The sequence below is a fragment of the Taudactylus pleione genome, unplaced genomic scaffold, assembly GCF_031769625.1.
Source record: "Taudactylus pleione unplaced genomic scaffold, aTauple2 ptg000161l, whole genome shotgun sequence".
In the NCBI taxonomy this organism is placed as follows: Eukaryota; Metazoa; Chordata; class Amphibia; order Anura; family Myobatrachidae; genus Taudactylus; species Taudactylus pleione.
This window is the reverse complement of record NW_028284563.1, coordinates 4,421,450-4,435,115: the sequence shown is the minus strand read 5'-3', so window position 1 is coordinate 4,435,115 and position 13,666 is coordinate 4,421,450. Positions and strand designations below refer to the sequence as shown.

At 45.5% G+C, this 13,666-nt stretch overlaps 1 protein-coding gene across 2 annotated transcripts in view; it reads left to right on the top strand.

Moving 5' to 3' along the window:
• LOC148521525 (F-box/LRR-repeat protein 3-like) overlaps nt 1-13,666 on the top strand; it is a 38,325-nt gene that overhangs the window by 16,783 nt on the left and 7,876 nt on the right. The window contains exons 3-5 of one of the 2 annotated variants that reach the window (XM_088475072.1): nt 5,181-5,276; nt 8,324-8,699; nt 11,099-11,221. In XM_088475072.1, the coding sequence (XP_088331198.1) occupies nt 5,215-5,276; nt 8,324-8,699; nt 11,099-11,221 (561 nt within the window). In that variant the 5' untranslated portion in view covers nt 5,181-5,214. The remainder of the gene's footprint in view (nt 1-5,180; nt 5,277-8,323; nt 8,700-11,098; nt 11,222-13,666) is intronic. The other variant, XM_088475073.1, reaches the window with a different exon arrangement.

Here is a 13,666-nt window from a genome sequence, read left to right as displayed (position 1 = left end):
AAAACTGGACAGGTGTGTAGGCATATATTGGGTGTTAATTCTGCATCCAGGTTTTCCAATAGGAGTTTAATCCTCAGAGGATTGGTGTGTGTACCCATCTTAAGTCATGCAGCATCATATCAGATGAATAATTTACTTTATCCACTCTTAATTAAAAACTGAAGATATTACGTAAGGAAGTTTCCGAAGGGGTAAGGGTGACAGGCCAACATTTGTTATAAAGTCCTTACCTGAAGATGTTGCTGTTCAGGACCTTATTGGAAGATATAATCCAAAATTCATATCAGTAATCGTTATCCAAAGTTGCTTAAATAAAGCAGGAACTACTCAGAGAGAACCAATGTAGGACAAAATGTCACCACAAAATGGCTGCCAGTAGCTGGGCATCCTTTATATAGGGCTGTGACCTGCATTGTGACATCACAATGCCTGCAGGCAGCAGCTAGAGATGGCAGTAGCTGAGATCAGCTCTGGGCACAGATGCCCTGCAACAGCACTGTGGTGAGAATAGTAAAGCCGGGTCTCAGGAGATGGCAGTATTAATCAATGCAGGGAGGGGGTCAGGCCCCAGGGCCAGTTCTAGACATTGTGGAGCTCAGGGCGAAAGTTCCCAGTTGCGCCCCCCCCCCCTCAAAAAAAAAATACTTTTATTAGATGGCGTCCCTCTGCGCGTGCTGAAAGCGCGAGCGCATCCGGAAAGGGGGCGTGTCCTTGCGGAACACCCCCAATTCATCACACTGTGGGGCGTGCCCAGCACTTACAAAGGTGCTGGGCTTCCCCCAAGCTCTCCCCTCGTGGCGAATAATTGCCATGTGCAGTAATGCACCTTACACAGTATGTCTTACATAGTAATGCCCTGTATAACACATTATGCCACATGCAGTAATGCCCTGTATAACACATTATGCCACACACAGTAATGCCCATTATAACACATTATGCCACACGCAGTAATGCCCTTTATAACAAATTATGCCACACACAGTAATGGCCTTTATAACACATTATGCCACATGCAGTAATGCCCTGTATAACACATTATGCCACACGCAGTAATGCCTTGTATAACACATTATGCCACACGCAGTAATGCCCTGTATAACACATTATGCCACACGCAGTAATAACCTGTGTAACACATTATGCCACACGCAGTAATGCCCTGTATAATACATTATACCACACGCAGTAATGTCCTGTATAATACATTGTGCCACACACAGTAATTCCCTTTATAATACATTATCCCCAATTCGAATTACGCCACACAGAAGTCCCTTATTCATGTTATGACACACAGTGGTGCCCCTTTTACACAATGCCCAAATTAGTGCCCCTTATACACAAGGCCCACAGTAGTATTGCCCCTAATACAATACCCACAGTAGTAGTGCCCCTTACACAATGGGGTCATTAGTGGTGTCCCCCATGCAGTGCATTCATTAGTAGTGCCCGCAGTGGTAATGCTCACAGTGTTAATGCCCCCATTGTTAATGTATTGGTAATATAGTAGTCCCCCCCCTATAGATGTGCCTCCAGTAGTAATGCCCCCTGTTGTAATGCCACCAGCAGTAATGTCCCCCTATAGCCATGCCCCCAGTAGTAATGCCCCCTATAGGCATTTCCCTCAGTAGTAATGCCCCCTATAGCCATGCCCCTAGTAGTAATGCCCCCTATAGCCATTTCCCTCAGTAGTAATGCCCCCTATAGCCATGCCTCCAGTAGTAATGCCCCCTATAGCCATGCCCCAGTAGTAATGCCCCCTATAGCCATGCCCCCAGTAGTAATGCCGCTTATAGCCATGCCCCCAGTAGTAATGCCCCCTATAGCCATGCCCCCAGTAGTAATGCCGCTTATAGCCATGCCCCCAGTAGTAATGCCCCCTATAGCCATGCCCCCAGTAGTAATATCCCTTATAGCCATGCCCCCAGTAGTAATACCCCCTATAGCCATGCCCCCAGTAGTAATGCCGCTTATAGCCATGCCCCCAGTAGTAATGCCCCCTATAGCCATGCCCCCAGTAGTAATGCCCCCTATAGCCATGCCCCCAGTAGTAATACCCCTTATAGCCATGCCCCCTTATAGCCATGCCCCCAGTAGTAATGCCCCCCTATAGCCATGCCCCCAGTAGTAATGCCCCCTATAGCCATGCCCCCAGTACTAATGCCCCTTATAGCCATACCCCCTGTAGTAATGCCCCCCTATAGCCATGCCCCAGTAGTAATGCCCCTTATAGCAATGCCCCAAGTAGTAATGCCCCTTATAGCCATGCCCCCAGTTGTAATGCCCCCCTATAGCCATGCCCCAGTGCTGGTGCTGAAAAAAAAAAAAAACTATTAAAATACAAACACAATACTTACTTTAAGCCCCGCTCCTGCATCCGCTGCTGTCCGGTCTGACCGCGGCTCCACCACGTATCTATGGGAGAGACGTCATTATGTCCCTCCCATAGAGCTCTCTGCGGGAGCAGGAGCTCAGAAGTGAGCTCCGGCTCCTCGCATCTATGTGAGAGACGTCATGACATCATGATGTCCCTCCCATAGTGCTCTCTGCCGGAAGCCGGAGCTCAGGAATGAGCTCTAGCTTTCGGCTGGCGCTGCAGGGAGGGAGCCGGGTGCCTGCTGATAACAAATATCAGCGGGTGCCCGGCAAATGCAGCCTCCCTGTGGCGGCGGCTAGCGGGAGGGAAGCAAAGCTGTTTTTTTTTTTTTGCCTCCCGGGGACTCAGTGGCGCCCTCTAGGGGCCGGCGCTCCGGGCGACGGCCCTGTTAGCCCACCCCTAGAACCGCCACTGTCAGGCCCCAGAGGTGGCCTGGACCCCGTAGCAGCCACACTCTCTGCACCTACTATAGTTGCGCCCTTGGGAACAGGTGTTTTTAAGATTATTTTTTTTCTCTCATGAATTAAATAAACAGCTAATTCCCCACCCAACCCCACACCCATGCCTTACATTTAAAAACAAGAGAAAAATGTTTAGGCCATATTAACTAGGTTACATTTTCTAAAGCCTCACTCTGAAAATATTGTATATATGGCGGTCATTTAAGCTTGTGTATTACTCAACTGGCATAATAATTTTGTTTACTAACATTAAATGGTAGTGGAGAGGGGGTGTGCACCAGAGGACTAATCTCTTGATTATTATAGAACAGGGGTGGGGAACCTTTATTCTGCAGAGGGCCGTTTTGATATACATAACATTATTTGTGGGCCCGTTGCAGGCTATGCCCCCTCCGTGTGACATCACATGGGGCCGGGGTCAAAATTGCCGGTGATTACAGAAATGCCCGGAGCATCCTGAGGATGTTCCGGGTAGATGTAAGGGCAGTGGTGTGATAATCTGAAGCATCCTAAGGATGCTCCAGGTGGCACTGCTGCATAGATTCTGGCTGCAAGGTGCCATTCTAGGCACCCTGCTAGCCAGATGAGGCTAGCAGAAAAAAGCTCAGAGGGCCAGACCAAATGATCCCGAGGGCCTTATACAGCCCCCGGGCCTGAGGTTCCCCATCCCTGTTATAAAACAACAAGGCCAAGCAAGCTCACGTGCCCATATTTGAGTTTCTAGATAAGAGGTAGTTCCTGTGGACATGTCACACACCGGGGTCCGTTGTCACCTTACTCCCATCTGTGTCCCCGCTGGCTGCCTGCAGCATCCCTGAGACCTGCGGTCACTCACCTGTAAACGTGTAGTTTTTGCTCTTCTGCAACGTGGGCTCCGCCATCTTGGACAGTATGAAATGATCCGCCCTGATAAACCAGTCTCCAGCAACTCTGGTCACATGATTCAGCCAGCCTATTAATTCATTCGTGTTGACAATGGCAAAAGGTTGACATGTCAATATTTCCATTAAGGATTAAAGTTGTTGCTAGGGTTAGGATTAAGGTTACCTTGCCATTAGGGTTAGGGTTAGTTTTAGGTTTACCATTAGGGTTAGGGACAGAATGACTAGAAAAATAGTATGCCGATATTCTAATAATGTCAATATAACATCAGTGCTGACACGTTGAATGCCGACATGTTCAATGTTGACATGACAATCATGTCGAAATAATGTATGTCGACATTCTAAATGTCTAACATATGTACAGAACCCTCCCTCGTCTATCTGTCCCTCATCTCTGTACCCCGGACCTCCCCCTTTCCCTGTTACTCATCCCTGTCCCACTCACCACCTATGCCCGTTTCCCATCTACATCCCCCCAATGCCCCCCCCCCCACTGTCTCACATCTGTGTCCTTAATTTCAGTCTCTCTAATCTCCGTTACCAAACCCTGCCTTCCCACCTGTCAGTCTTTCTCATCTCTATCCCCAATTCTGCAATGGGACATGGGGGGAGGGACACACAGGGGATGACACTGTTAACACAGGACCTTTACAGTACCTCCTGCCAGCACCTGCAGCTGCTTCCCCTGCCTGCATGGGGGGGAAGTGTGGGGGGGGGGGTTCTGTGGTGGAATGGGGTTACTGGCTGCAGGTGTTGATAGGACAGAACAGCCGTGCCATATCAGTGCTGGGGTGGAGACAGCATTGAGCCTGTATCCAGAAGTCTGCCAGCGAGTGAGAGCTGTGAGGGGTGGGAGAGAGCTGGACCTTCCTACAGCTAGACACACACTGTAGGAGATTATAGTATATAGTATACTATATTATTATGTATAGCAGCTGTCTCCATGGTGTGAGGTAGAAAAAAAAATGGAGATGCCCAATGTGGTGTGGACATACTTTGCAGACCTCAGATGTTGGAGGGTATGCAGCATAGTAGACATATTTACATGAAATATGCTTTATTTTATCATGTTTTCTTTTAGAAAAATTCAGTTAGATTTACTAACAAGTGAAAAGATGCAAAAAAAAAAAAAAACCTCCAAAACTTTATCAAACTACAACAATTAAACAATGAAATCAAATGATTGTTTGCTCATCAAATGATTTCCAGCTCATTGGAAATGCTTGTAAAATTACGACAAAAAATTATCAAAATAAAAAAAATTATTTTCAAATTGTCTGAATTTTCCAGGTTCCATACGTTGCTGCCAATTCTTTCTCTACCAGCTCTGGTGTGAATTTCTCTACATTGCATTTAGTAGTACAACTCCACAAGTGGTGGACTGTGTTACATGTGTCTTGTCTTAGTTACAAGATGTTCTGACGGGTTTATTTTTGTGGTATTTCGCTGAGATAGGAAGTGAAAGTGGACGGATGCTGGTGGATGCCCCATGGCAGCGGCTAAATCAGTCCATACATCAAGTGCAAGCTATAACTTGGAAGCGTTTTTTAGGTAAGAAATTTGTTTCCCCTTATGGAAAAACACTTCTTACTGTCGGAAGATAGCTTGCCGTCATGCGTGTTTAGATGAGTGCCTGTCACTTATGTTAATCTCTTTGTTGTTTAAAGCAAAATGAACGCTGAGTTATAGGTTCGAAATTAAATAATAGCAATTTTTTTTTTTTAATTATTATTATTGTTATAAAAGCATTTGCATTGTGCATGGCTGTACTGTTTATTCTCCATTGTGGGGAGTTTTCATTCACAGGTGGAGATGAATCAAACCTTCTAAAGAGGACAGGTGAAGTTCCCCATAGCAACCAATCAGACTATAGCTTTCATTTTATAGAATGTTCCTGAGAAACAATAGCTAGAAGCAGTGGTGTCACTCCCCGCAGTGACACGCGGTGTGAGGAAGGATGTCATGTGCATGGCTCTGAACAAAAAGGGGAGTGACCTTGTTTGTAGGGGGCATGGCATCAAGGCCCAAACCCCCGTTGTAATCACTCTGGTGGGTCCCAGAGGTGCAGACTGGCCCCAGGGAACTCTCTGTGTGCAGTGCCAGCTCCCTCACTGGGTCAGTAGCCGAGTGCCGCACCTGGCTCCTGTCACTGAGGAGAAGTCGCCACTTAGGTGTCACCCCTCGGCCAGTGACACCCAGGTGTGGCCCGCAATTGGTTGCTATGGGTTGAGTCTCCAATTTCCCGCCCACTGCTGAGCCTCATTTAAATAAACATCTACCGGCCTACCCTTTGGTAGCAGTTCCCTCATCCATATTGGCTCATTCAAAACTGGATGTCAATCAGCAACCCCCCAGCACCAAAAATGTAAAACAACATACACTGACACAAGAAATGGGGCCACATTCGCCACAACCTCGGGAATTAACAGGTCAACAGGCTTAAATACAGCCTTCTGCTATTAACCCCCCAAAATATAGTGAAAATATAAACATATACGTTATTCTACAACATACACAAAAATAACATGAAAAGTAAATGTGCTCTTTTTACAAATAACATAGTTATAAGGTATCACAGCACAAATTCACAGTAAGCTTCCATGGTAAATTATGTTTTAGAATTTTAAGTTCACCAGGGAATAAGTATTAATATACTTTTTCCAGTATAATGTTTGCAAAGAACATTATTTCACACAAGAATTTAGTCAGCTTTTAGATGTGGCTTATTTAATGTTACATCAAAATGTTCCGATATCTGAATTTTTATAAACAAACATAGGAAAATCTGGTGACGTCCTGACATTATGAAAACAACACATAATTTTAAATTATATGAAAAGTACATTGTAAAAAAATAATAATCACCATTTGCCCTCCAGCAGTATAGCCTATTTTATATTTCCTGTTATTGCGTCAAATTTGTTTGTATCTTCATCCCATCAATTACAGCGCTATGTAATATGTAGGCGCCTTTTACATAATAATAGTAATAAAATTCAGCAACAAAATTTGGACAACCCAGACCTCCCAAAACTCCCAATCATAGCATTAAGGAATACAGGGGAAGAGATATCACACCTTCCAAATAGTGGAGAAGTGGAGAAATTGTCCATTGCAACCAATCAGCTTTTACTTATCATTTTATAGAACGCACTTGATAATTGCTAGTAAGAAGCTGATTGGTTGCTCAACTTTTCTACCTTTTTCGAAGGTATTATACTGTACATTTCCACACTACCTGGCAAAGAATATGTGTGGACCCCCATTTTGTCAGGGATAGGCTCATAGTTTACTATTAAGTTTTGTGGTTAAGCCAGAGGTTCCCAAACGTGGTCCTCAAGGCTCCCCAACAGTTCAGGTATTAGAAATATCCATGGTTGAGCACAGGTGGTTAAATCAAATTGACTGAGGTACTAATTAAGTCACCTGTGCTCAACCATGGATCTCTCTAACACCTGAACTGTTGCGGAGCCTTGAGGACCGCATTTGGGAAGCTCTGGATTAAGCTTGTTGGAGGTTTTTGCAATTTTTATTCCTTCAATAATTGAGATCGTTGTGCCCTATCCGAACCCTTCTGTTTTTATTTAAAAATGTTATTTCAAAATGAGTGGCAGCTATGATTTGGGGCATGGAGACTTATTCCCATGGCAGGCCCGCTGGCAGATAATGAGACGGTTTAGGAGCATGCATACAAAGGAGCTGCTCTGCATGAGTCTCAGAACCTGATTCAGAGATGGACGCTAATGAAAACGCACTGCATTCTCCCACGGATCGCAGTCGCTAAAATATGGTAATGCCTTCCAAAGCACCGCCAAGCATAGGGACGCCCACTGCTGCCTTCTCATATTTGTCCGATGATGTACATCAGCGTAAACATCGGTACCATCGATGCCCATCGGGCAGCCATGCTGCATATGCGGCGAGTCTGACCAGCCGCAAACACTGCAGCTCTCCTGACACACAGAGGGCTAATTTATGCTCGCCATTGTTTCATTGGTCAGACACGCCTGCGCTTGCCTAGCCACCCCCCGTTACCTCCCCCAAACGCTGACTACCTGTCACTCACTTTGCGAATGGATCCTCTGTGCGGGCGGAATCGTAAAACAATTGCTGCTCGCGTGCAGTGCGGCTGACACCCATGCGCAACGGCAAACATTCGCTCGATATGCAAAAAAATTGCGTAAATCTCTTAATCAGGCCCTCAGGCAACTAACCAGCCATGTGAAGACATATTTTTTTCCCTTAAGAAATGTGCCTAATAAATTGAGCAGAGAACTAACGTTTTAGAAGCCTGGAATCTTCACAGTAATGATATACTGTAAGCTGTTTTGCCCCAATAACGCTTTTTGGGGGAGATGTATCAAACCTAAAGAGGACAAGTGGAGGCTTTGCCCAAAGCACCCAATCAGGTTGTAGCAAGAATTTATCAGGTACATTCTATAAAATGATAGCTAGCATCTGGTTGCTATGGGCAACACCTACCTTTCATCCTCTTTAGAAGCTTCGATGCATCTCCCCCTCTGTCATTAACATGTGGAGAACGCTACCTGCAATACTGATCGTAATGCTTTTGTGTTTTTATTTCTTGTATCTTCCAGAATGAAACGAGGTAGGCTAACTGTTACCATTGATAGTCAAGTTGTCGAAGCACCACAAAGACCAAAGAAACAAAAAAAGGACATTCAGTCACCTAAACTATACAAACCTCAAATGCAGTCTTACATGTTGGACTGGGGGAGTCTCCCGCACCATGTAGTGCTGCATATGTTCCAGTACCTCCCGCTTGTGGACAGGGCTCGTGCGTCATCTGTCTGCCGCCGGTGGAATGAAGTCTTTCATATCCCAGAGCTTTGGAGAAAGTTTGAGTTTGAGCTTAATCAGCCGGCTACTTCATACTTGAAGTCTACTCACCCTGATCTCATTCAGCAAATCATTAAAAAACATGCTAACCACCTTCAGTATGTTAGTTTCAAGGTACAGTTCACAACTTCGTTTGTTCCAATTACATATCAAAAATAAAAATAAAATTAGAGCAATAGAAATAATAAAATTATTCTTGTAAAAAAAATCGACATTATTAATATGGTCTGCAAACCATTTTGTTTTGTTGCACTCTCCAATAACTGAATGGCAGCGTTACTTACAGGGCCCTAACTAGGGGTGTGCGACTGGTACTGTTGCCCGGGGTGCAAAGCAGGAAGGGCCGCACCATTGCTGCCCCAGTGGCACCTGTATTTGTCTTGCAGAGTGCCCAGAATGGCACCCTGCAGCCTGGATAGTCACCCGGTGCGCCCTATTCTGAATTTGTGCAGTAATTATTGATATACTTACAGTATTTATCTGTCAGTAATTAATAATAATTAACTAACTAACTAATTTAGAAATAAATGCACTATGCAGTACTGTATATGTCAAAATATAAGCCAGCTGAGGGTAACCTGTGGCCCAATGCAGTCACTTCTCACCCCCCCCACATGCTGTACACACAGCCGCTAGAGGGTGACCGCATGGATCAATAAGGAGTCATTGGTCCACGTAGTCACTTTGCTCAGCTACAATTCATCTTATATGGGTAGTGGGGCCAGAGCGTGATGGAGAACGAACCTATTAGAATATTGATATGTAAAGTCAGGTTCTTTGCAAGCGAAGTCAGATGAACAGGAGAACAAGAAATCTGCTATATACATTATACTCAGGATAAACGTAAGAGCATTACTTTGTAACACATGGGGTCTATGTACTACTAATAAAGTGAACAAAGATAAAGTACCAACCAATCAACTCCTAACTGTTATTTTTCAAAAACAGCCTGTAAAGTGACAGTTAGAAGCTGATTGGTTGGTACGTTATCTCTGTCCACTTTATCTGTTTCCAAGGCTTAGTTCGTAGACCCCTAATCAAAGGAAAAATGAGGAAGCCTAATACAAAAATAGGAAGGAGAAAACACAGTATAATAGGTAGCACATGAGCTCACAGTGCATAATTATCCCCCCGTCCCTCCCCCTCTTTATAATGAACCATTAGCAGTAACTATGAGCACCTCAGGCGGCGCTGTGAAATATTATATGTATGTTGTAGCTCTGATAAGGCTATTACTGTAACCCGGATGGACTGGCCAGCTCAGAGTCCAGGGCCGAGATGCACTAAACAGAAAATGTGGCAAAACCCCTGTTTACCGCATTTTCCGTATGCATCATTTTCCTGGCCGCCGGGCTCCAATGTGGAGGGTGAAGCCAGCTTTTGCTGGCGTTACCCTATAGAAGCCTATGGGCTTCTACTACATCGTGCTGCTATGAGGGATCTGATCGGATCCTCCACAGCATGCCCCGCGGCCGCCGCGTCACTCTGCACATGCGCAGATGGACTCCCGAGTCATAAAGTCCACTGTACAGCAGAGATCGCAAAGGACAGCTCTTATCATAAGAGCTATCCTTTGCTGTACTGATCGCATGTTAGTGCATATACGACCAGTACCAAAGCGATGTCTGGCGGTAAGTTTTGCACTCTGTTAGTGCATCCCGCCCCAGATCTTAACTCTAATGAGAACCGCTGGGACGAATTGGTGCGACAGGTGTGTTCTAGGCCCACTCGACCTTCAGTGTCACAATTGTTCACTGTAAGGGGGAATGGCAAAACACGCCACCTGCTGTTGTCCAGGAACGTGTGGACAGTTTGCCAAGAAGGGTGTCTGCAGTAATCACTGCACGTGGTGGACCTACATAGTACTGACCTCCATAAAATCTCATTGATCTATTTGCTGTAGAGATGTGCAGGCTCGGATTAGTTCAGATTTCCCGCCAAATTCGGATTTTTTTTCCGCCAAAAACTGGGTCTCAGAAAGAAACAAAAAATGTCATCTTTCATGGACATACATCATCTTTCCTGGACAATAGTCCATGAAAGATAACGTTTTGCCTCTTCGAATTTGGCGGGAAAATCTGAACTAATCCGTGCCTGCACATGTCTAATTTGCTGTCAATGTCCAACCACTTTTGTCTGCATTGTGGATTACACTAGTGCTGAAAACCCGCTTGTGTACACTGAGCACCAATAATATACACTGGGTACAATAAAGCTCAGGCAATCACAACTCAAAGGTCCAAGTCAAGCTATTAGTATAATTATTACTCTATATTAGAGGGACCCCATTTACAACCAATTTTAAAAACAAAACCAAACCAAAAAAAAAAACCGTATGTATTGTCAATTATATAGTTTATTTCTAATTATAAATGTGCCCCCTCCTGGTGAGTTTTGTTATATGCGTGTGCTATATAAATAACTGTTAATAGATAAATAATAAGTCAGTGTAGGAGAGGTTATGATGATAGGTACTGGACTCTGGGTAACTAATTATACTCTTCATTTGTCAGGTTGATAGCTGCACGGAGTCAGCGGAAGCCGCGTGTGACATCCTTTCTCAGCTGGTGAATTGCTCCATCAAAACGCTTGGTCTGATATCAACGGCAAAGCCCAGTTTCATGAATGTCTCTAAGGTAACACTAATAAGATAAATCGCTGTCCTTTGTATTCATGTCAAGATTTGCTTACACAGAGAATGACTCCACAGGGGCAGATTCAATTATCTGCGAGGTTCTATCGGATCGCAGGATATAACTGGAAATTTTCCTTGCTTCCGATAGAGTTGCAAGCCAGAATAATTGAGGTTTTACCTACAGTAAAACCCAGGAATGGGCGCGGACGCCGCTCCACGTGAGGTTCTGGCGAAACTTCACTAATTTAATTTGTCCCATAGTCTATTAACAAAACTGGATTTACATTATATTGTGTCCTTGTAAGTGGAAATATTTCCAAACAAAATAAAAAAGGGGGTTCATACACGCGTGCAGTGGACTAGAGACCAGGAGAGTGACGAATTTGGGGGGCTCTACCTGCCTCTCGACAAAGTGGGCCAGTACCTTGGTGCTGCCCACTTCCCAACTGAAGTAGGGATGGCCGTCGACCATTGATGGATAGAAACCATTGATGGTTTCCCACCGATGGGTTTATATTCGATGGCAGAGATACAGATAGTTTCTCACCATCGATGGAAACCGTGGGCCCGGTGGTTTTCTTTTCATCCTTGCAATACAGCGCAGAACTACTAGGCTCCAAGACCGGCAGCTCTAACAGTTTAATTCAACTCAACACAGCACTCAAACTAGGGGTGAGCGGGTTCGGATTTCTGAAATCCGAACCCCCCCGAGCCCCCCCGATCCGAGTCCGATCCGAGTCAGGCTCGACTTTTCCCGCCTGACTCGGATCTGAAATCGAGGCAAAACGTCATCATCCCGCCTTCCGAGTCTCGCGGGTTTTGGATCCTATATAAGGTACCCGCGTCGGCGCCATTTTCTCACTCGGCTGTGGACAGTGAAGAGGGAGGGTGGGAGTTAGGGCTGTGTAGTGTAGTGTAGTGCTGCTGTTGTCCACTACTTCAAAGTCCATAGGGGCTGGCTGTGTTGTGCTGTGCTGCTGTTGTTAATAGGGGCTGTGTCCACTACTTCAAAGTCCATAGGGGCTGGCTGGACTGTGTTGTGCACTCAGTTCTCCATAGGGGCTGTGTCCACTCCAAAGTCCTGTGCAGTGTCCCAGTCCTAAAGGGGTGCTGTAGTGTTGTCCCGGGGGTGCACTGTCCATCAGGGGTGCTCCCCCCAAGTGCTAAAAAAATAATATATTTTCTGTGTTTGTGAATTGTGTGCGCAGTAGCCGCACGTGCATCAACAAAGTAGTGCCAAGCGTGCGCCTGTGTCATAAGTAAAGGGCCGGCTGGCTTGACCGTTAAAGGGTGCTGTAACCCCCAAAGTACACTCCAGTCCAAACCAAAAAAATAATTATTTTCTGTGTTTGTGAATTGTGTGCGCAGTAGCCGCACGTGCATCAACCAAGTAGTGCCAAGCGTGCGCCTGTGTCATAAGTAAAGGGCCGGCTGGCTTGACCGTTAAAGGGTGCTGTAACCCCCGAAAGTACACTACAGTCCAAACCAAAAAAAAAAATATTTTCTGTGTTTGTGAATTGTGTGCGCAGTAGCCGCACGTGCATCAACAAAGTAGTGCCAAGCGTGCGCCTGTGTCATAAGTAAAGGGCCGGCTGGCTTGACCGTTAAAGGGTGCTGTAACCCCCAAAGTACACTCCAGTCCAAACCCAAAAAAAAATTATTTTCTGTGTTTGTGAATTGTGTGCGCAGTAGCCGCACGTGCATCAACAAAGTAGTGCCAAGCGTGCGCCTGTGTCATAAGTAAAGGGCCGGCTGGCTTGACCGTTAAAGGGTGCTGTAACCCCCGAAAGTACACTCCAGTCCAAACCAAAAAAAAAATTATTTTCTGTGTTTGTGAATTGTGTGCGCTGTAGCCGCACGTGCATCAACAAAGTAGTGCCAAGCGTGCGCCTGTGTCATAAGTAAAGGGCCGGCTGGCTTGACCGTTAAAGGGTGCTGTAACCCCCAAAGTACACTCCAGTCCAAACCAAAAAAAAAATTATTTTCTGTGTTTGTGAATTGTGTGCGCAGTAGCCGCACGTGCATCAACAAAGTAGTGCCAAGCGTGCGCCTGTGTCATAAGTAAAGGGTCGGCTGGCTTGACCGTTAAAGGGTGCTGTAACCCCCAAAGTACACTCCAGTCCAAACAAAAAAAAAAAATATTTTCTGTGTTTGTGAATTGTGTGCGCAGTAGCCGCACGTGCATCAACAAAGTAGTGCCAAGCGTGCGCCTGTGTCATAAGTAAAGGGCCGGCTGGCTTGACCGTTAAAGGGTGCTGTAACCCCCGAAAGTACACTCCAGTCCAAACCAAAAAAAAAATTATTTTCTGTGTTTGTGAATTGTGTGCGCAGTAGCCGCACGTGCATCAACAAAGTAGTGCCAAGCGTGCGCCTGTGTCATAAGTAAAGGGCCGGCTGGCTTGACCGTTAAAGGGTGCTGTAACCCCCAAAGTACACTCCAGTCCAA